This window comes from Erpetoichthys calabaricus, chromosome 1 (genome assembly GCF_900747795.2).
Source record: "Erpetoichthys calabaricus chromosome 1, fErpCal1.3, whole genome shotgun sequence".
Taxonomy (NCBI): Eukaryota; Metazoa; Chordata; class Cladistia; order Polypteriformes; family Polypteridae; genus Erpetoichthys; species Erpetoichthys calabaricus.
The window spans coordinates 27,810,672-27,833,957 of NC_041394.2; the positions used below are offsets into that span (position 1 = coordinate 27,810,672).

The following is a 23,286-nucleotide window of genomic DNA, read 5'->3' on the forward strand; positions in this document are numbered from 1 at the left end:
TCCAAGCTGTGCGTCGAGGTGAGTCCGACTATATCTAGCCGGAACCTCTCAACTTCGCGCACTAGCTCAGGCTCCTTCCCCTTCAGAGAGGTGACATTCCACGTCCCAAGAGCCAGCTTCTGTAGCCGAGGATCGGACCGCCAAGGTCCCCGCCTTCGGCCACCACCTAACTCACACTGCACCCGACCTCCTTGGCCCCTCCCATAGGTGGTGAGCCCATGGGAAGGGGGACCCACGTTGCCTCTTCGGGCTGTGCCCGGCCGAGCCCCATGGGTGCAGGCCCGGTCACCAGGCGCTCGCCATCGAGCCCCACCTCCAGGCCTGGCTCCAGAGTGGGGCCCCGGTGACCCGCGTCCGGGCAAGGGAAAACGCCGTCCAAAATTGTTTTTCATCATAGGAGGTTTGTTTAACCGCTCTTTGTCTCATCCCTCACCTTGGACCAGTTTGCCCTGGGTGGCCCTACCAGGGGCATAAAGCCCCGGACAACAGAGCTCCTAGGATCATTGGGACACGCAAACCCCTCTACCACGATAAGGTGGCGGTTAAAGGAGGGGAACAAGCCCTGTCAACGCTAACAATTTGTTCAGAATTGAATGAGTTAAATTCTCACCATGTTTTCCAAATGCTTAGCATCAAAGAAATTTATTAGATTTTGTTTTAATATTGTTCATCAGACTACCATATATACTTGCGGATAAGTTCTCCCACGGATAAGTCGGGGCTTGATTTTACCGTATAATTTCTGGTATTTTATAATATCGGTCGTATAAATCGAATGCGGAAAACTCACGCTATTGGTCCAATAGATTATGATATGCTAACGCCCACCTGAGAGAGAACCGCGGAGCACATGGCCTTTTTTTTTCTGTGTATTGAGCCTACATGACCACACGGTAATACCCAAGTTATTCCGAAGTGACGTTTGCACTGATTTGTGTTTTTTGTATCGCCCACCCTCATACACCTTTATCGTAAGAGCATCCCTTATCTATGATGGAGAGTTCGATCAGAAGAAAATATGAAGCTGGTTTTTAATTAAAAGTCGTTGAAGTTGCGAAAGAAATTGGTAACTGCGCTGCTGCAACAAAATTTGATGCGTCTGAGAAACTGATGCGAGATTGGAAGAAGATATATATAAAAAAAAAATTTAAATGTCATATTTTTAAACAGGTGTAGAAGTCGGGGTCTGATTTTATAATTGATTTTTTGGGTTTCAAGACCCGACTTATACGTGAGTATATACGGTAAATCCTCTTTCACAGCCAACACTTGAGATCTGGAATGTAATTCCAAAAGTGAAAGCAGCTCTTTGAAGTGATCCTGTTGTTCAGTAAATGTAACCAAATCTGAACACGTCTTTGCAGTTCCGGTTTCTAATTTTTCCTTAGTCAGAATCTTGAACCTCATTTAGTGCTTTAAACACAATTACATCTGCCTCTGATGCTTTAACAGGTCCTTTAAATTTTACCTTCTTAACAGATGTCCTCCAGAAACCTGTGTAAATAGTTCTTAGCAAAGCCACACTGTCACTCATCAGGGGATGGCTTTCTAAGCATTATCTATACCCAGGTAGTCAACAAATTTTTAAGTTTAGTGATTGAATCGATATGAGATTTCTGGTTCAAACTGAGATGGTCTACTTTCCAGTCACTGCATGCTTTCCCTGTCCTGTTTTCAAACATATTTTGCAAATGCGTTTAAGAGTAGTTAATCATTTTTGCCAGAAGCACATGCTATCCTGTGCAATATGTAAATCCATGTTAACAAAACATTCTGGAGTCGACCATTCCTTTTTAAACCCCTGAACATTGTTTCTTTGGTGTACTACTTGAAATCTCTTCAGCTTTTCGCTGACTAAAATTGCGTGATGGCCCACCTCAAGCCATGATTCTTTTATTTTATTAAATACTTAACAGTTGTTAAAGCCCTATAATGGAATGGTCTCTTTAATATCGACCCCAATTTAGCACACAGGTCTCAACATGACAACTCTGAGAAGACTAAATAGGCTTATAAGCCAGCCATCGTTATGAGTCAAATAATCATCGCCATCCCTAAAAACTCACTTTAGCCTGTCATTGGTGAAATCCCCAAAAGAGATAAGAGCTGTCATTGCCAGTTATGTTATACAACACACAGCCCACCCTTTTTATAGACAAAATTGATAGGGTACATACCTGTATACTGTAAATCGTATGCATTAGACGTTATTACCAACACTGAAAAGAGAACATGTCAGTTAACTGTTATAGAATTAGCTAATGAACATCTAAATGTGTCATATGCATTTTTAAAATGTGCAGTGAAATGAGATGTTCTATATATATATATATATATATATATATATATATATATATATATATATATACATATATATATATATATATATATATACATACATATAAGTCACACACATGCACATGGGAGGCAGATAAAGGTCCTGAATGAGAGTAATTCCGAGCCAGACCAGAAAGGTGGCAGAGTGCACTTACTCTCTCTCACTTCTCTGTATACAGTACATACTGTATGTTATATATTACCTGCCAAATAATACAAAGAGTACACAACACGCGTTTTGGGGCTCATCAGGTGTGGTGGATGTTCGACGGCTGTCCGATTGGGTTGATTCTGCGCAATCCAAGTGCTAATGACTTGCTCAGCGTAGCCCCTGAGAGATAGTAACGGGTGTGCGTGCGATGAATTTTATACTCTGCACACCTCATAAGGAGGTCATTTAACTCGGCTCTGGTTTGTGTTATTTTGAGCTTGTGCACCGGATCAGAAATACACTGGTGGGCACTTTCTCAGACATTTCTCAGGATTGTCAATACTCCTGTGTGCTGTACGGGTTATACTGGACTCAGGTCTCATATGCCTCTTAATAGCCAGCCAAACATAAGTCGTATCCTGAAAAGAGTCTTTGATCAGCGGAGGTTTGTTTAATAAAATCTGTATCTTGTAGTTGAGAAGTATTAAAGCACAAGAGAGGGAGCTTGGAGGACATAACGGGGTGAAAAATCCAAAGAAAAAGCCAAAGATTTATGCACTGGTATTTGGACAAAGATAAGAAGGCATACATTGTCCATCCATCCATCCATTTTCCAACCCGCTGAATCCGAACACAGGGTCACGGGGGTCCGCTGGAGCCAATCCCAGCCAACACAGGGCACAAGGCAGGGAACCAATCCTGGGCAGGGTGCCAACCCACCGCAGGACACACACAAACACACCCACACACCAAGCACACACTAGGGCCAATTTAGAATCGCCAATCCACCTAACCTGCATGTCTTTGGACTGTGGGAGGAAACCGGAGCGCCCGGAGGAAACCCACACAGACACGGGGAGAACATGCAAACTCCACGCAGGGAGGACCCGGGAAGCGAACCTGGGTCCCCAGGTCTCCCAACTGCGAGGCAGCAGCGCTACCCACTGCGCCACCGTGCCGCCCAGGCATACATTGTGCAGGAGGCAAAATATTTTGAAATTAGTAATGTATGTAATCTATCCTGGAAAAGGACTTGCAACGGGGAGAAAAGAAGGACAATTATTTTGTGGAGGACTGATGTAATAACCTAAAAGAGTCTGAAAGGTTTAGATCCATAACAAATTTAGCAGTCGTGAGTGAAGAGAGGGGAATGTGCTGTTCGATCAAAGAAGGTGATTTATCAACAAGGTGTTAATAAATGCATTTGGATCTAGAATGATAATTCATTTGTATTCAGAAAAAGAAAGGATACATTTAGTAATACCAGCAAAAATGCATTATTAAATTGAGTTGGTGCGTAAACTGAACTAAAATCCATCAAAGCATAACAGAACTTGCCGTCTTGATTACCACCAGAACCAGGAAACTTCGACTATAAAACACTGCGAACTACAACCAAAACTCCACGCTTTTTGCTCGAGGCAGAGGAGGATGCAGCCACAGAGTAGTGCTTGAAGGCCGCCCTTTGGATATCTTTAGCCAAAAGATGGGATTCTTGCAAACAGGATAACTTTATTTATGAGATAATAAATCAGCAACACTCAGACGCTTGCAAGTGGAAGTGAGAAACCCTACATGCCAGGAAATGACAATCAGATTAGCCATTACAGAGGAAAGGAGCAAAGGATAAGACAGCAGCAAAGAACTACTGTAAAAAAAAAATATTAAAGAAAACCCAGCGCATTTGCCCAGTGGACACACCAGGAACCACATATAACTAAAACAATAGCCCTGGAAACCCACCCCAAAAAAGACAAAAGACGGAGCCTGTTTATACATTTGTGCTGAACGTTTCCGAGTTTGTCTGAGGATAAATTGAAAGAGGAACCTGATATTTGAGAACTGATGTCTGATGTCAGTACAGTGAACGACCTGGGACAAGAGGCTTGGGTATCATTCAAGGGAGTCATTTCTAAGGTTTTAGGTAAAAACAAGCATCCAAACTATAAAGAAATTGTGAAACTTGATTTAGTTAATCTTAAGAAATTGGGTTGCAACAGGAGTCTCTAGTTCATTTTTTGGGATACAAATTTGGAATTTTTCCACTGAAAATCTTCGAGTGGTGAGTGAAGTGGTGAGTGAAGTGGTGAGTGAGTGAAGTGAAACATTTTATCAAGGTTACAAAGATAATGAAAGAAAGCACCAGGGATGTTAGGATGTCAGTGTGATGGCAGACCACTGCTGGAAGAATCATGGGGACGTATCAGAAAAAAAAAAAAAGTGGACAAACGACGGCCCACCACACAAATAAAAAAATTAAGAAGTGGAAAAAACTGGAGAAGTTACAAGTAAGTCAATGGTGTTTAAAAAATTAGATTGACTAAATACTGTCACGTTAAATTGATTGAGGTCAATTTTATATACATAAAGAAACTGTGTCATTTGTTAGATGTTAATTATTTTTTTATTTTTGTAACTAACATTTTTCCACCACATCACAATTAAGTACATTTTAATGGGAGTGCACCAAATTAACATCATTCTGGTCAAAAATCTTTCAATGCCTATCAGACAGCATTGGCACAATCACTCCTAACCCATTAATATCTGTGTCTGGTGGGCTCTCAGATGGGCTTAAAGTGGAGAAGGACAAACTGATTGTAATGGCCTCAACTAGAAGAATCCCAGCCCCCTGGTCATAACTTAGTTGGTAACTCATCTTCTATACTATTTGAAATTGGTAAAAAAAAAAAAAAATCTCACTTACAGGATCTGTTTAAATTTTTTTAAAAATAAGTCAAGATCTAATTCATAAAATTTTAGAATAAGTATTGTAAGAAGCGGCCGGCATACTTGCCTTTCTTTATTGTTTTGACAGATTTGCTCTTGCTGTTGTCGCTCCTCTGTTTCTCTCGGGTGGGGACTGAATTCTGGTTTGTCAAGTTTGACTTGATTGTAGGTTGTGTTATCTTCTTTGTTGTCTAAGTTAGACTTGATCATATGGAATATCATTTTCTTCAGATAAAATTAATAAAAAGTACATTTTTATTGTGCTCATTAACTATTCACAATTAAAACAATATATTTAATTTTGCAGACTGCTATAGATTTTTTTTTATTTTTATAAAATACAAGTCACTACCATTCTTTTGACTTTTTCTTTGTGAACTTCAAAACAATTTATTTTTAAGCCATTATTTGGGCTTGATCACTCTGCACTGATAAGGTTGTTAGGATTATATGAATCAAAAGGATAAATCCTGTATACAGGTATATAAAAATCACCCAAATAACTGTTATATTGTATGATGAGGTTTTCCGCAAGTTTTGCTACTTTTATAAATGTATTAATAGAAAACAACAACAAGTGCCAGAGTGGTTCTTCAGGGCAATGCCATAAGGCAGGGGTGTCCAATCCTGGTGGGCTGCAGTGGCTGCAGGTTTTAATTCTAAGGGCTCGTTTATACTTCATGCTCAGAACGCATACGTGCACACTGCTGCACGTTCCCAGCATTCATTTGAGGCGTCCTCTGAGCAGGTCCTCAAAAATTAACGCGACGCTTGCGCGAGTTGCAGTACCAGCAAACAGTTGGAGGGCACAGTGTAAGGCCAGGTTTACACTTCACACAGCGCATGTTCCAGTGGACGCTCCTGCTACGCAAGCATTGTACTGTTTATACTTGTGCATGTACTTTACGTAAATCTGGAGGAATCCACCAGGTGGAAGTGCAAGATATTATCACGGTGAGAACAGGTTTGGCTTTGCTGTGTTGTGAATTGCCTGGAACACCCATTAAATTCTAATGACACCTTACCGCAATATCTCTGAAAAGGATGTTTAAGGATTAACTCCATCAATCCAGGGATGTGTCCATTCCAGCAAGCATTGGACATGAGGCAGAAACAATCCCTAGAAAGAGCATCAGGTCATCGCAAGGTGAATACAAGCACTCACATACACTAACACCATATTAGTGCCACCAAATCTGCATATCTTTGAAAGGAAACCAGAGCACACTGTGGAAACCCAGCAGGAAAACATGTAAACTCCAGGCAGGGAATACCAAGGACGCGACTCCCTGCGAGACAGCAGTGCTACCGCTCTGCCACCGTGTCATCCCCATGTGTGTAATTATTAAATCATTAATTTCGTTTAAATAATGAACATTGTTATCTGTAAAATGTCACATGCATACTTTAATGCATTTCATCATGAAAGTGATATCAAGTATAAATCTAAGGATTCTAAATGTGCAGATAGTTGGAATATTATACATTTAATGTGTTCTGTGTGGTGATCTACTGTTGTTTGCCACTGCTGTCATGTGAGACTTTTAAAATGTATCGTGTCATTACGATCGGGAATATGGGACGCTTGAATATAAAAGCAACACAAATGCATCTGTATGTCGGCATGTTACTTCACCACATTGAACTATTCATGAAACATCGAAGCGCACACATCGATCCTGTAGGATCTGCATAGTGGCTTTCTGTCACATGTTGATAGTAAACAGAGACTGATCTGTTGAGATAGTAGGGAGCAGGTTAAGGAGACCCTGGAGAGGTGGAGATATGCTCTAGAGCGGAGTGGAATGAAGGTCAGTAGGAACAAGACAGAAAACGTGTTTAAATGAGAGGGAGGTCAGTGGAATGGTGAGGATGCAGGGAGTAGAGTTGGTGAAGGTGGATGAGTTTAAATACTTGGGATCAACAGTACAGAGTAATGGGGATTGTGGAAAAGAGAGTGCAGGCAGGGTGGAATGGGGGGAGAAGAGTGTCAGGAGTGATTTGGGACAGACGGGTATCAGCAAGAGTGAAAGTCTACAGGACGGTAGTGAGACCAGCTATGTTATATGGGTTGGAGACGATGGCACTGACCGGATAGCAGCAGAGAGAGCTGCAGGTGGCAGAGTTAAAGATGCTAAGATTTGCACTGGGTGTGATGAGGATGGATAGGATTAGAAATGAGGACATTAAAGGGTCAGCTCAAGTTGGATGGTGGGGAGACAAATTCAGAGGGGCAAGATTGGGTTGGCTTGGACATGTGCAGAGGAGAGATGCTAAGTATATTGGGAGAAGGATGCTAAGGATAGAGCTGCCAGGGAAGAGGAAAAGTGGAAGGCCTAAACGAAGGTTTATGGATGTGGTGAGAAAGGACATGGAGGTGATGGGTGTAACAGAACAAGATGCAGAGGAAAGAAAGCTATGGAAGAAGCATGATCCGCTGTGGCAACCCTTAACGGGAGCAGCTGAAAGAAGAAGAAGAAGAAGGTAGTACAGTATATCCTGACATGTTGCTGCTCTCATATCTGCCACAACAGACTGTTGATTTCCTGTTTTTTCTAAGACCACTGTCAAGATGTTTTGGTGACCTGAGCAGACCAACATGACCGAGACCTTCACCTTTCTTCATTTTCAGGTTAGCTGGTCATATGTCGGCTTGTTTTATGTCTCATTATTGTTTGGCTGCTCATTAAGGAAAAAGAAACAACTAAGGGGTCTGAGTCACGTCATTAAAACAAAGGTAAAACAAGTTAATCAGCAGCAAAAATTAAGAAGATGGTTAGAATGAAAACCTGTAGCCACTGTGGCCCACCAGAACCAGAGTTGGACACCCCTGCCATAAGGTGAACCATTTTTGGTCCCCAAAAGAGCTATCCACATGAAGGTTCCAGAAGGAACTTTTAATGATGTAGATCTGTATCAGGCTCCATACAGTATGAACAGATCTGTGAAACACCAATAGGTTCCTGATTTTTAAAGGACTCTTCCTGCATACAATCACATAGGCTATGTCCAGAATTTCCTAATCTGTTAGTGTCCTGCCAGGTAGCCTACCATACATTAAAGATTTAAGTCCAACCCGCCCCCACATATTAGGAAGTTTTTCAAAGCCCACAGAACCAACCACATATGCAAAGAACTTGTGCCTGAATGAAATGGCTCTTTGTCATGCAATAATTCAATGAGGAACCACACAACCCAGTGAGGAACCTTAAAGTGCCATTAAATTTACCATTCTTTTTAAGAGTGAACACCAACAATAATAGTAATATAAAATAGACATACATAATAACTTTGCAATTCAAGAAACACCATGGTTTTTTAAGTGTATACTGGCCAGTTCTGCATTTAGGCAGAACTAACCCCTTCCAATATTTCTGTTGCTCATAAAGTCACACGAACGATCCCTCTAAACTGCTCAAAATGGCAATGCGGTGTGCTGGTAAAATAAAGAAAGAAATGGAAAGAAAACACAAAATCTACAGTGCTCGTCAAAGCCCATTTGGAGCCCAGGCGGTGTTTATGGACGTCATCCCTCGTTGTCCACAGCAAACAGTCAGAATCAGGGCTGGGTTAAGATGAAATTGGGCCTGATGCTGCAGCGCAAAAAAAGGCCTATTTTTTCTCGGCATCATTGGTGCTTGTGCATTCGACACTCACTCGTCTGTTTTCATCTGGGCCTATTTCAGGAATGGGCCTAATACTGCAGCATCAATAGCACCCACCTTAATCTGGCCCTGGTCGGAATTATTAGATTTCCATGAAGGGGATGCCTCCGTCAGTGCCATAATTTGATGACATTTTCGCGGTCCCCCTCGGTTTTCGGAGCGCAAGCCCCTTAACTTTCATAAATGGAGCCCCTCAGATGACTGCGCCCCAGGTAGCCGGCTGTGTTATCTAATGGATTGACCGGCTCTGACAATATGTATCCAAAATCAGCCCAATGTCGAAACTTGATAAAAGGTACAGAACAAAGGTGCTGGAAGATGCAAAAGCCAGCTTTGTCCTGAACAGAGCTGTGGGGGTCGGCTAGAGTCTATACCAGCAAGCATAGGGCACAAAGCAAGGAAGAAACCCTAACAGGGTGCCAGGGCATTGCAGGGCAAACACACAAACTCACCAAAGCACACACAGGGGCCAGTTTAGAATCGTCAGTTCACCTAACCTGCATGCCACATGTCTAGACTGTAAAACTACTAAGAAATCAAAGAAACAAGGACATTCAGGGTTAAGAGGGGAAAACAAGGAAATGCTTTTGTAAAACTGCGTGATGTGGGGCGGGGTCAGGTCTAGGTCTCCCTCCGACCCGCCCACACCTATCCCTGCAGCCGAGGATAACGTTAAACGGGCGGTGCACCGCCCCATGATGTCTGATCCCCGCAGGTAGTTGGATGGAGGTCGTCAGTTGCTAAGACCATACAGCGCTAGAATGCTAAAATAATATTAAACAATAAAAGATTAATGGGAGTTGGACAGTTGCACTGAACCCAAGTGTTTATAATCAGGGTCTGTATTGTTTAAAAAACGCTGCCCTCCCAAACCCTAGGCGATCTCCTAGTTCGCCTAAAGTTGGAGCCGGGCCTGACTGGGGATGTAAGAGGTTTATGGGATTAAAGATAAAAAACAACTTTTTTACGTATATGCGAAGAAAACATTCAAATAGCACACAGTCAAACGCAGGACATTAGACCCTTGGGGCGGATGCGCTCTGTACTGCGCCACCGCAAATTCACCTCACATTAGTGGGAAGTACCTGGTACTTCCTGCGTCGGGGGCACCAACTGAGTACTTCGTGTTGCATGCGTCGGGTGCACCAACTACCCCTGTCCCTGTAATATCTATGCAAAATTTGACAGAAATAGCTTAAGCGGTGTAGATTTGCACCCGGACAGAAACGCACGCGAAACACAAGTTCAGACATTATGGTGAAAGGAACTGCCAAGGATGAAAGCAGAGTCATGTTCGCACACGGGGTTAGTAATTGGCCTGTTTGGCGGACGCTCGTCAATTTTTACCGATTTCTGTAATCCACAACTCCGATTTAGATTAATTTTTAACACAGCTGCCGGTCGTTGCCTTTGGCGTCCACTGTTGTGTTAATTCTCTCCTGTCAGTCCCACAGTTATTCGTTGTTTTGGTCCTTCCTTGACCGCCCGCATTAACGTCAGATGAAGAGCAGCCGATCCACACATTAGACGGCAGACATTCGCGAGGATCAATGAGTGACCCCGACACGCCCATCCTTGATCTTATCGCTACCTGACTACATGGGCCAGGTGTGTAGAGCAGGGGTAGGCAACGTCGGTCCTGGAGTGCCACAGTATGTGCAGGTTTTTGTTCCAACCCAGTTCCTTAACGAGAACTCAATTATTGCTGATGAAGCACATATTGCTTAAGTGACATTTTAATGCTTCATTTTAGTGGTCTCGCTTGTTAAGGTTCTCCAACCTTAATTGCTTATTTCAATCTTAAACTGCTGCATTCAGTGTTTTAATTGCTCCTTATTAGCAATAAGATGTAAAACAGGGGTAGGCAATGTCAGTCCTGGTGAGCCGCAGTGGCTACAGGTTTTCATTCAACCCAATTGCTTAATTAGAAACCAATCATTGCCAATCTCAGACCTTATTTAATTTTATGGCTTGTTAGTCTGTGCAATGTAAGGCTTTTATATCGTAGATTTTTTTCCTTTCCAAGGATATCATCCAAATGATTTGAAGCCTAAAACAGATCATTTTCAGTCTGTCACATTTTTCTATTAAGTGTTTTATTAAATCAAACCGTGCATGATGAACACACACAGATGTAATTGGAAAAAAGCTAGCTGGAGAACTGCTGGCTGCTTTGTCTTTTACATCTTATTGCTAATAAGGAGCAATTAAAACACTGAATGCAGCAGTTTAAGATTGAAATAAGCAATTAAGGTTGGAGAACCTTAACAAGCGAGACCACTAAAATGAAGCATCAAAATGTCACTTAAGCAATATGTGCTTCATCAGCAATAATTGAGTTCTCGTTAAGGAACTGGGTTGGAACAAAAACCTGCACATACTGTGGCACTCCAGGACCGACGTTGCCTACCCCTGGTGTAGAGCACCACTTCCCGGGCGTGCCTTGTTCATCTGTCCATCCTTTTACTTATCCTGGACAAGTTCACAGCAAGGAAGCAATAATAGAGCGAAAAGCGGGGGGCAATCCCTGGACAGAACGTCAGTTTGTCTCATACACACAAACTAGCGTAAATTTAGCAACATCAATCCACCTGACCGGTTTTGTCTTTGGAGTTTATCCCATGACGACAGCCTCACACTTTCTAGGAAAAGAAAAGCTTCCCGCCCCATGACGCTGCCAGCCAGCCGTTCGGTCGGCCCTGCTCTCCTGTCAGTTCTACAAGTGTGTCCACGACTCCTCCCTCCAGGTCGCTAAGGTTTAAAAGACACCGGTCTCGTCCGCCGCTGCTTACGCCATCTCAGCCTGACGAGATACCATGGCGTTTATTCCTCCTCCTGGATGTCAGCCCATCTACAACCCGGTGAGTGTGTCCGTCGCTTTCCTTCAATTCATAAAGTCCGTCTTTCACATCTACAGTATTCGTTTTAACTTTTTTAGTTATTTTCTGCACAGGCTTGCATTTTTCTTTCTTCCCCGCCCCTCACAAAGTTTGTATAAGAATCGCGTATTTACTAAGTAAGGGGTACTCAAATATCTGAAGGACAATTTCTAGTTGTTCATTCTGAATCCCTGGTAATTAGCACCTTCCTGGGTGCGGCTCAATGATGAGTCCATGCTGGGTCATTAAATGGTCATTCTTGTCGCATGTACTGCATACTGGCTGGTGCGCCCCAACAAAGAAAACTGACCTGATTGCAGCTGAATATTTCTTGGCCGTTGTGGGGATGTTTCGTTCACGTGTGTTCTGTCTATTCGGGGGTCCCGTTTGTGACGTTTCACCTTCCCAGTTGAGCGCGTTGCCGGGTGAACTTTTCCTTTTGCCAGTTGATCTCTTACCTGCGAGGAACATAAACGGCTTCTTTCGTGGAGTTGATGCGTGCCACTTCACCCCAGTAAAGTTCGACCAAAATATGACATTTGTGGCTCATCAGGATATGTCTTTATTTTATACAATTAACTAAAGTTCAAGCCCTGCGGTGGGCTGACGCCCTGCCCGGGATTTGTTTCCTGCCTTGTGCCCTGTGTTGGCTGGTATTGGCTTCATCAGACCCCCGTGACCCTGTAGTTAGGATATAGTGAGTTGGATAATGGATGGATGGAACTAAAGTTCAAAGTCAGCGTTACGTCACAGCTCGGAGAAGTTTGGGGAGCTTCTTTTTCTCCGAATTGTCTGACTTGGGGCTTCGAGTTCGTAGGGCGTTCACGTGGAATCTCCGCCTCGTAAACTTCAGATTTCGTGCAATCGGAGCTAGCAGTTGTGAAACTTTACCTTCTGTGCACAGTGTGGGTGGGTGCAGGTGCGCCTGGGGGGTTGCTTAGCATAGTCATCGCGCAGGGTTGGTTTTATCTGGATGGAGGCACCACTATAATGGAAAGCCTATTCAGCATGTATTCACCATATTTTGTATTAAAATTCCAATTACTGATATCGCACGTCTTGAAGTTTGATATTAGTGTTTTAAAAGTTGATATGAAACTTTTTTCAAAATTTCATATCGGCATTTTTAAAATTGATATCAACTTTTTCAAATTTGATATCAAGGTTTTCATTTTTGATCAACCTTTTGAAATTTGATTTCAAGTACAAAATTTACAGTTAACATATTTAACATAACAGGCACACTCTTTTAATTATGGCTTGTCTAGTTCTTCATTTAAATGCCGAAGGCTACAATTTCAGTATACGGTAATTTTGTACGTTTAGCTCAATATCACACCTTTTTAGAATTTGATCTCACATTATTGATATCCTGTTTAAATTTGATATCACATGTTTAATATTCGATGTCTACTTTTTGAAGTTTCTCTTGTCCATTGTCAAGTTCTTAAGGTTTGTAATCAGAAGTCAAATCTTTGTTAGGTTTAAAATTTGGTATCCATATAATCCTATGAGATGTTCTGAAATGTGATATCACGTTTTGAAAACTTAATATAAAATTTCAGAATCACGTTATGGAATTTAGCGACACGGAACAGTCAAAACCTCAATTACTGCTGAAAGATTCATCCACTTATACTTTACGTTCTTTCTCCATATTTTTACATTCAGCAATTTAACAGAATATAATAAACTTTTACGGTGAAGTATAAATCTTAAGGTCTATTCATAGCATTCGTAGTCTGAGTCCCGTGTCGCGTACTGTTTGCATTATTAGATAGAGAATAGTTTACTATTCTATTATCTCTGTTTATAGTGGTTATGACTTTGGGTTTTTAGTCGGCTGTCCCGTTTCAGAAGGACTAGCCCCTTGGGCACACGTTATATTGTAAAAACCTGAGAAATGGCCGACGGTGGCACTTAGTCTCATCTGTCAGTTTTTAATCGGATATTTAATGCTATTGAGCGGGCCCGACAAGAAGGAGCGTCTTTGGCAAACGATCTTCACTGTCACTGCTTGATATCAGTTTTGTAAGTGATGACATTCAGTTAGTGAAAGCTGACAGCAAATTTTAAAGCCTTTGTTTTCCGAGCTAGATCTTTAAATTTCTAAATGTGGATATCAAATTTCTAAATGCTGATATATCTCAAATTTCAGATATTTGAGATCAATATTGAAAAAGGTGATCAAGTTTTAAGTTTGATATCAAATTATGCCAACAACACTTGTGTTCTGTGATTTCTGCCTGCTGTTACTACTCGCTTCCTTTTCACTTTAGTTCCAATTTTTTGACAAATTAGATAAATTTGCAAATATAAACGTTCTTGCTAAACACCAAGAAATAAATGTACTTGGTACAAATGTAGTGTCACTTATAGAAATGGTAAGAAAGAATTAAGGTGTAAATGGAGATGTACATTATGAACCAAAGGACCTTAAAGTAAACCTATCAAATTTAAGTCTTTTGGGACACCTTTTACAAAACCTGCAGAGTCATATTTATGACTATTCGTTTTAAGTAATATGTATAAATTTTTATTCCAGAGTTTATGTATGTAAGTAGTGATGATGTGCTGCTGTATCATTCATATATTCCTGGAGTAAAAGCACCTTTTTTAATTTTGAAGATGCTGCAACAAAACCTAGAGAGGAATAGATCAGGCTCAGTGAAATATTATGTTAATCTTTAAATGATCAGTTTTTATAAGTAAACTGGAATCCCTGTAAGAAACATGCATGCCATGGCGTACATTCTAGATGGACGGCAACTTTACTTTTTAATTGAAGTTCAACAATGCAATCCCTTTAAATGACAGGCTAAGGTGACTGACCATTTCAAAAAGTTATAAATACTGATATCAACTTTCCATTTGCTGATCTCAAAATTCAAAATGTTTATCAAATATTATCCTTGCTAGCAAACATTGTCCCTTTGACGGATGCTACTTTTATACCCAATCATGATTGCTCACCTGCTGCCAAGTCACCTGCGTAATGTGGAGTCTTCCAAACTGATGTGATGTCGTGCACTTTTCAGTCTTAATAATACATTTTATTTATATAGCACTTTTCCTAGGCTTGTATTCGAACCCTGGGCCACCATTTGCTGAGTGTATTGCAGCTATTAGTGTAAAATTTGTGTATATTTATGAAATACAATTATGTTGGTCAGTAATACTATTGAAAATCTTTTTTTGTAAGTTTGTCAGTTTAAACTTCATGTGAATTAACATATCACAGAATTGTTTTTATGCATTTTGCAAAATATCCCAACTTTTCTGGATATTATATGTATTGTAATGTGTTACAAACGGTATGCTACTTTTTTTTTTTTTGTATAAAAAGCTGCACATTTCACTGGCCTGGATTTATGAAACCCTAACCCCATGTAAGAACCTTCATGAATATGACCAGCCACAAAGCCAAATGTGAATTTTCTTGTGTTTTTAAGTACGTTTAGCCCTTCATGAGCTGTGATGTAAAGAGCATTCATCTCCTTTTCCCATCCTTGATTTGTGGTTTGAACACTGGCTGCTGTGCCACCAGATCACGCTCTTGCCAAGTTGGACTAACTGGATTTAAAACTAAACTGACTCCTCATTGGTTTCTGTTACCAGATTGCACACAGCACACTCTTTTCTGATTGGTCATACACTCTTTTATAAATGCTGGTTCTTTAATGGCACTTTACAAGGAAACCTGCAATACAGTAAAGAACTTTTTGCTTGATCAAGTTCCATTTCATTTTGGGGAAGGTTCTTGCATATGAAGTTGGTTCTTTGAAAAACTGAAATCTTTCATGTATAGTAGATTGCAGGGCACTAACAGATTAAAAGAGCCTGAGTTTCACCCGTGTTACAGGACATATCCAGCAAGAGTCTTGGTTCTGCTTCATGCTCCCAATTCCCTTTAAGGGATCCTTTTGAACCTGACATCGTCGGTAATGTAACTGGATGAGCTGGACAATGAGGACACCAAACGAAGCAAGGGGAAAGGTGCAGAAGTGCTTTTATTTAAAACCGTCAAAATCAAAAACTGTTCAAATAAAATGCAGTGCTCAAAATGGTCCAATAAATCCATAAGAACAGGTTGAAGTGTGGAGGTTAAAATTTTAATGAATAAATCCAACTAAAACCGAGGTTAAAATACTGGCTGGAAACAGTCCTGCTTCTCCCACCGGGCCCTGCAACAGGGGAGTCTCCCTACCTGCAGCTGACCTTCTCCTTCTGATCTTGGTAGACTTTCGATCCCTGACTCCGTAGGGCTCTGCCACACCGAGACTCGGGTTCCCCAGCAAACGGGGCGCTCACACTGGGCCATCTACCTCCCAAGCCTCCGACTCCCGTGACCTTATGCGGCAAGCTGTCCTTGATCGTGGTCACTCCTGCTCGTCTGCAGGAGTGACCCAATCCATCTGCCCCTAGGTGCCGCCAAACACCAAAGGGCTCACTTCCCAACTGCCTGCACTGCCATCGAGCCTGCTCTTCCTGCTCGCTCGCTCGCTCACACCTACATCATCTATCAGCCTCCAGTTTCCTCTTCTTTCTCCTCTAATCTCTGTTCACCTTTCAGATTTTTTTTTTTTTATACCCCCCCCCTCCTATTTATAATGGGGACTTGGCACAGGTGCGCCGATTAGCAGCTCCCGGCATCAATTACTGATACAGATGATTCCTCACCTGTGCACTTATCTGAGGAATCGCTTGTGCCTCATCGTGTCCGAGAACCGCTTCGGCCACACTACCACACCCCCTCTAAGCTGCAAGTGCAACGATTTATTTTAAAACTAGCCTTTCCTTCTGAGCTGCAGACCCACTATATCAGTCATTTTAAAATCGTGAGCCACTGGTATTTCACAAATTTATTACCATCTACTGTATTTGTGCTTATTTATGGAGCCTGTTGTGGATCTAAATAAAAGGTTATTTTCATGTTGGATGGGTCTATTGGGATCTAAAAATGGTTTCCCTCTGGCATCCCTCTGAAGAACCAGTCTGGCACCTTTTTATTTTTAACAATATGTGCTGTTGAGCTCTGCACAGGACCAGCGTGCCTTCCACCCACCCAGCACCACGAAGACCATCTCTTGCTCCCTGTGGCTCTAAAATAGGCCAATTAAATTGACCCTTCAACAAATGATTAAAAGTAAGGACATAGAACTTTTATTCAGTTCTTTTTCACTTGATTACATGCTACGCATTTGGTTAACCCCTTCCTGTCTCGCTGCTCCCAGATGGTCAGAGGACTCCTGTGCACATTGTCATTACTGAGCACTGCAGGCAATGTGTTAGTGAAAAAAGGCAATACTTCTGTAAAATAACTCGGTAATTTAAGAGAAGCATGGAAATGAGCTTCTGTAGTAACATAATAGTAAGATATAATTCTTTACATTTATATGGCGTTTTTGTCCCTACTCAAAGCACTTTGCAACCGCTGTGCAGGGAGGACCTGTAGCAATGACATTTTATTTATTAGCTGTATTTTTACTTCAGTAAAATTTAAGTATTGCATTAGGTTATTTGCTACTTTAAATCGTAATGTCACTACATAGTGTGTCCTACTTTTACAACTGCTGGTGTGACTCGTAAGAAAAGCAGTGCAAAGAATTGGACAGAGCGTGCGCTATCCACTGAAAGTGCAGAGTCATTCCACAATTTAAAAACTTGCAAGCCAAAGAATTAAACAATTTGATTTTATTAACGGCTGAATAGGCGATTGGTTGGAGTGAAAACCGTGGTCCTCCAGAACTGTCCAGGTCCCCAGTGTTATCTGGTCCTCTGTTGGCTCTTTATTTTTTGGGGACCACCCCTGCTTTAGAGTTCCCTGTTAAAACTGACACAGGACACATTTGGGCAGATGTACTGACTGCTGTTCTGTCTGTTGTAGTTATTTATTGAAATTGGAAGGAACACGACACCATGAGTAAACTCAACATGCTCTTTGCTTCTTTATAGAACTGAGATACCCACACTTCCCTTTTTCCCCCCATGATGCAGTGCTCAAAACATTTGTTTATGTAAATTGGGGTGTCAACATTAGTGCTTAACAAGGACAGCATACATAACCTACTCCTCCCTCTTCAAAGGAAAAGTGCACAAGAACAATAAATCCAAGCTGAACCCAACTTTTTTGTTTTGTTAAGGGAGTGAGTGGGTGAGCCTCTGTCCCATTCTTGAGGGTAAGCAAGTCTAAATCTAGACAGGTAGGCTCGTCTGAGTCGAGGAGGATAACAACGTTCAGTGTAAGCATCTGTTGAAAGTGAAATAAATTGAGGGAGATGTCAAAAATTTTCTAACTGACTCTTCCTCATTCACAGGTGGGGATGATGGTGTTTCTCTCCACTGGTGGTACTCTTTCCTCAATAACAGGCCACTGGTTTACACTGCTATCAGAATTCAAATCGGGACAATCCATGTCTGATGACTCAGTGATGGTCCCTGCCACAACTGATCCACATGTCTTCACCAAACAGTATCATCAGCAGTGCAGACAGTGTAAGAAACGGGTCCACTCTGACTGATTACGATGGCAGGAACCAATTTGGATTTGTTGTTAAGAACCTGCCAATACTGAGTCATGAGGATGAAACACCGTCTTTCGCTTTCTCGTCTCGATGTTCAATTTGTTGTTGTTGTTGATGATATACCACTTTGTTTTGTTTCTGTTGGCTATTTAAGTCAAAAGTTGTTGTATGAAGTTGTCTCTTCATTGTTAGTATGGCAGGTGAAGCCTTAGTGGTGCTCAGTAAGAACTGGTTTAAACAGGTATGAAGAAAGCATTCATCTTGTGATACTTTCAGAGCATGATTCATTGTCCGTACAAACCTTTGTGCTAACCCATTTGTGAAAGGATGGTGTGGTGCAGAGTCAATGTGCTGAACTCTGTTGGCTGGTAGGAAAGTGGCAAATTATTGTGACACAAACTGAGGACTGTCATCACTCTCAAGTTGCTCTGGTAACCATGACAAAACAATTGAAAAGTTACAGGAATTATTCTAACAGCAGTTGAGTGCATAACCGAAACCCCTGGCCACTTACTGTAGGCATCCACAACCACCAGAAACCTCTTTTCTTCAAAGGGGCCTGCAAAATCCACATGGATGCGCTGCCAAGCCTTTTCAGGCCAGTCCCATGGGTGAAGCAACACCAGCTGTGGGGCACTTCTAATCTTCTGACAAGAACAACCTGTCTTAGCCCTCTCCTTAATGTGTTTCTAATCCTGGCCACCAAAAATAACTCCTTGCTATCTATTTCATGCAGAAAATACCAACATGACTTGCATGAAGCTGCTGGATCAAAAGGTTTCTCAGTGGTGGAGGGATGATGAAGACCAGCTTGTACAGATGATTCACTTTTCCTAGGAAGGTAGGGTTTTAGTTCCAGTGAAGTGCTAGGGCTTTTACCCGTAAGAACCATGTCCATTACTTTAGTCAGTATTGGATCATGACGAGTGAATTGTTTTACTTGACCTGAGGTCACAGATGTCACTTACCTGCTTTAAAAAAAAAAAAAAAAAAAAAGGTAACTGGCAAAAGGGTAAGTGCGAGTCCATCTGCATTGGCATGCAACTCACGTTTGCGATATTAAATATCATCGGTACGTGCAGATAAAAGCAATGCCCATCTTTGCGTTTGGGTAGCTGCTAGAGATGGTATACCAGAATGAGTCCCAAAGATGGTAGTAAGGGGTCAACGATCGGTAAGAAGGGTACATTTTTCTCCCAAATGCATACTGATGAAGTTTGCGAATTCCAAAAATTATTTCCAGTGCCTCCCTCTCAATTTGTGTGTAATTACTTTCAGCTGTATTCGAGGTACATGAAATAAAAGCAATTGGTTTCTCCATCTCATGATGGCACAGTGTTCTCCCCAGAAATTTTTTCTAGCCGGGCGGGACGGGGAAATTTGGTGTTGGGGAAAATTAAATGTGCACTATTTGTATTAGTTATTATTTTCCAATGCTCAATATGACTTCCTTTTTTAAGGTTTGACACTTGTGCCAGAATATTTTTATTAAATATAAGAAGTATCCAATTCAGGATCCTAATTGTTATGACATAAACCAAGAGGCACAAGTATTGTCGCTGTCGGGAAGAAAAGTGAAAACAATTAGAAGGGGGGGGGGGGGGGGGGGGGTTATGGGTATGAGAGAGTGTGGGAAACCTAATGAAGAAAAATTTTAAAATATTCTTCAAAGCCAACTTGCATATGCAGAAGGTGTCTTCAGTTAAATATTTATTCTTCTTCTCTTCCAAGAAGCCCAGTTGTCTGCAGCTTTCCCATAATCAAAGTCCCCAGGATCTGGGCCTTCCAAGTAGATCAGCATGAGATTACTTAGCGTGCTTTGATTCATGTGATTTCTCAAACATGTCTTGATCCTTTTAAGGGCAGAAAACCCCCTTTCACATTCAGCTGTGCTCATTGGGATCACTAGCCCAATATGAGATAATTTGGCAAAATTTGGAAACGACTCTTTGAGCTATGATGTTGTTGCCATTTTTAGTAAAATCTGTTTTGGACTGAAGTCTTCTGATTTTGACGCAACTGTCCATTCTTGCCTGCTACTTTCATATTTTAAAATTGGAGGGCTACCATTTTTGAAGTAATGATTGAAAAGAATTTCGACAGACTCGCTTGAATCGTGAGTTTTTGCATTGAAAACTTTTGAAAAGCTGGAAATAATTAGCATGTCGGGGGAATCTTGCATCATATATTGCAGTTTTGAATGACATTACATCACTCTGTTTATAAACAATGCGGAGATCTGACCATTCTTCTGCCAGAAAATTAAGGCTTTGAAAATATCTCCCAGGAGTGTCTTTTAACTCCATGATGGACAATTTTGTGGCGAGCAAAATTAGCTCAGTTTCGATAATATTGACATCTTGCCTTTGCAAAGCCTTAGATAAGTTGGACAACAAAGGTAATACGTCTGAAAGCATCATCTGAGAGGAAACAAAATTGTATGTTTTAATACATCTGCTTAATCCTTCAGCTGTGATGTCATTTCGTTCAGTGGCCTCGGCTATGACACTCCTCATATACTGTCGTGGTGACCGTACTGCAGAGTCATGAGACCACCATCTTGTGTGACTGGCCATTTTCAGCTTAATCTGGGGAATGTTCAGAATATTTTTGATTTCTGTTAAACCAGCCATCCTAACTGAAGAATTTTGGAAGAAATAGAACAGCTGCCTTAAGATGTCGTTCAGTTTTAGATAGATACTTTATCAATCCCAAGGGGAAATTCACATACTCCAGGAGCAACATACTGATACAAAAAAAACAATATTAAATTAAAGAGTAATGAAAATGCAGGTAAAAACAGACAATAACTTTGAATAATGTTAACGTTTAGCCCCCCTGGTGGAATTGAAGAGTCGCATAGTTTGGGGGAGGAACAATTTGTTAAATAAGGTACAGCGGCTTCTGCTTGGGCACTTGCAAGGGCCAATAGGTGGTTTACATGGTGGCAGTTGACGGAGTCCAGATGTTTTATCTTTAAGCAGTTCTGCCACACCTTTCTGATTCCCAATCATAACAGCTGCTCCATCTGACCCTAGTCCAACCAGATTAGCAGTTTTCAATCCATAGTCTCACTCAGTGTGTTGGTTATAGTCTCCGCTTTGCCATCAATCATATTGCGGGTTGATACAAAACTAATTCTGACCTCTTTAATGACCTGGCAAACATATTTAATGTAAATAATTGTTTTACAACTGAGATGTCTGTGGTTTCATCACACAGAATACTGAAAACATTTTCAGCGTGTATATTTTTCAGTATGTTAGACTTTATTTCTGATGCTAGGACATCCAGCAGCTCTTGCATTATTCTTTCAGTGGTGTAATGTGCATTTTTACCAACATTGAGATGTTGTAAAAAGGAATGGCCCATTTCTTTAGTGTTCCAACAGCTTTTCAAACATGGTATGTGGCAACTCATTTTTTGCCAACCAATACATGGATCTTAAAGCTCCCACAAAGGCATCTAAGTTATTTAACACAGATACAGATCTTTCAATTTGACCGATTCCAGTTTCCTCTAGTACACGCTTTCCTAAAAGGTCAGCAGAAGACTCCATGTGCGTTTTACTTTTTTCATGGTCCAGCAAGCTTTCTTTTCGAATTCTTGTGCATGGCATGTTTACCCAAGGTAACTTCCTCCTTGTTGGGTGTTAGTTTGAATATGTCATGCACACTGAGCACCACATACATTTTCTTTGGCCATTAGCCAATCAAAATCTTTAAGCCATTGTTTGTTTATGCTGGAAAAGCGGTGCTTAGATTTATCAATTGGCAGAGTATGTGCTGAAGAGATTTCTCCTGATGGACCAGCCTCTGCAATATCTTTGTCTGAAATTGCCCCATCAGGAGTTGACGCTGCACCTTCATTAGTTTGTGGCGTCTCTTTTCTGAAATAATTGAGCAGTGTTGTTTTCTGAACACTTTTATTACTAATGTTGGTAAAATGTTTGGGAAAAAATAAAGTACCTATGAATAAGACTTTTGAGTGGGAAAGTGGGAGCCTGTTGGATATTCAATGCACACTTGCACTATGGCAGGGCAAGATATGAACAAAAAAGGAATGACAGATGGGTCACTTTAACAAAACCCTCAGCAATTCAGTGACACAACTTTTGCTCAGGACACAATGTGTGCTGCAAGGGTTTCGGCTCACTTGCAATATGGACGCAGGTCCAAATATGAGCAAATAGAAGAACGGCAGATGGGGTCACTTTAACAAAACCCTCAGTATGAGCAAATATAAAAATGGCAGAGGGGGTCACTTTAACAGGAACCACAGTGAGTGCTACAAGGATTTTTACACACAGAACACCCCTAATGCTTAAACAACTTTGTACTTAGCAAACCAATATATAGTTGTTTAAGTACTCAACAAGAGAGCAGCTGTACACTTAGCAGCACTACAGACTGCACTGACACTGAGAACAGAGACGGCACTTCCTGGTGCCCTTTTTCTGATCTGACATGCTGGTTCCACTAGTCTTTATATTTTATTATTTACACTGACTCTGCATACACTGTAATCCTGAATGCTAATAGAAGGTGTTATAGGTTTGTGACACCTTCTATTAACATCACAGCAGTCCTCTCGCCTGCCCACCTCTCCATACTCTTTGCTTGTGAACTCCACTCCGCCTCGTCACCGCTATTAGCTTGTTCAGCATCCAGTGATCGGCAACATTCCGCCCTGCCTTGCCACTTGCGATCCTGCTTCTAAAATATTTGCCCACCCACCTGCTCGTCCCTTGCCATCTCTGCAGATCATTAGATCTGCCTGTGCCTGTAGATCCGCGGTGAGATGACAGCCAGGCGCTCACCTAAATTAGCCAGACGCTAGGGAGAACACTGTGGCATAATATGCGACATCTCTGCACCAACTCCATATGGAGAAGCATCACATGCAAGCTGCAATGGCAGTGCTGGGTCAAAGTGTGTGAGGATATCAGATTTTACAAGAGTGCCCTTAGCTTTGGCAAAGGTTTTTCTGCATTCTTCTGT

The 23,286-nt window shown here is 41.4% G+C and overlaps 1 protein-coding gene across 1 annotated transcript in view; it reads left to right on the top strand.

Moving 5' to 3' along the window:
* The first annotated feature begins 11,289 nt into the window (after positions 1 to 11,289).
* Positions 11,290 to 23,286, top strand: part of LOC114645385 (galectin-4-like) — a 53,467-nt gene continuing 41,470 nt past the window's right edge. Inside the window, exon 1 of the mRNA XM_028793248.2 lies at positions 11,290 to 11,744. Within this exon, the coding sequence (XP_028649081.2) occupies positions 11,700 to 11,744 (45 nt within the window). The 5' untranslated portion in view covers positions 11,290 to 11,699. The remainder of the gene's footprint in view (positions 11,745 to 23,286) is intronic.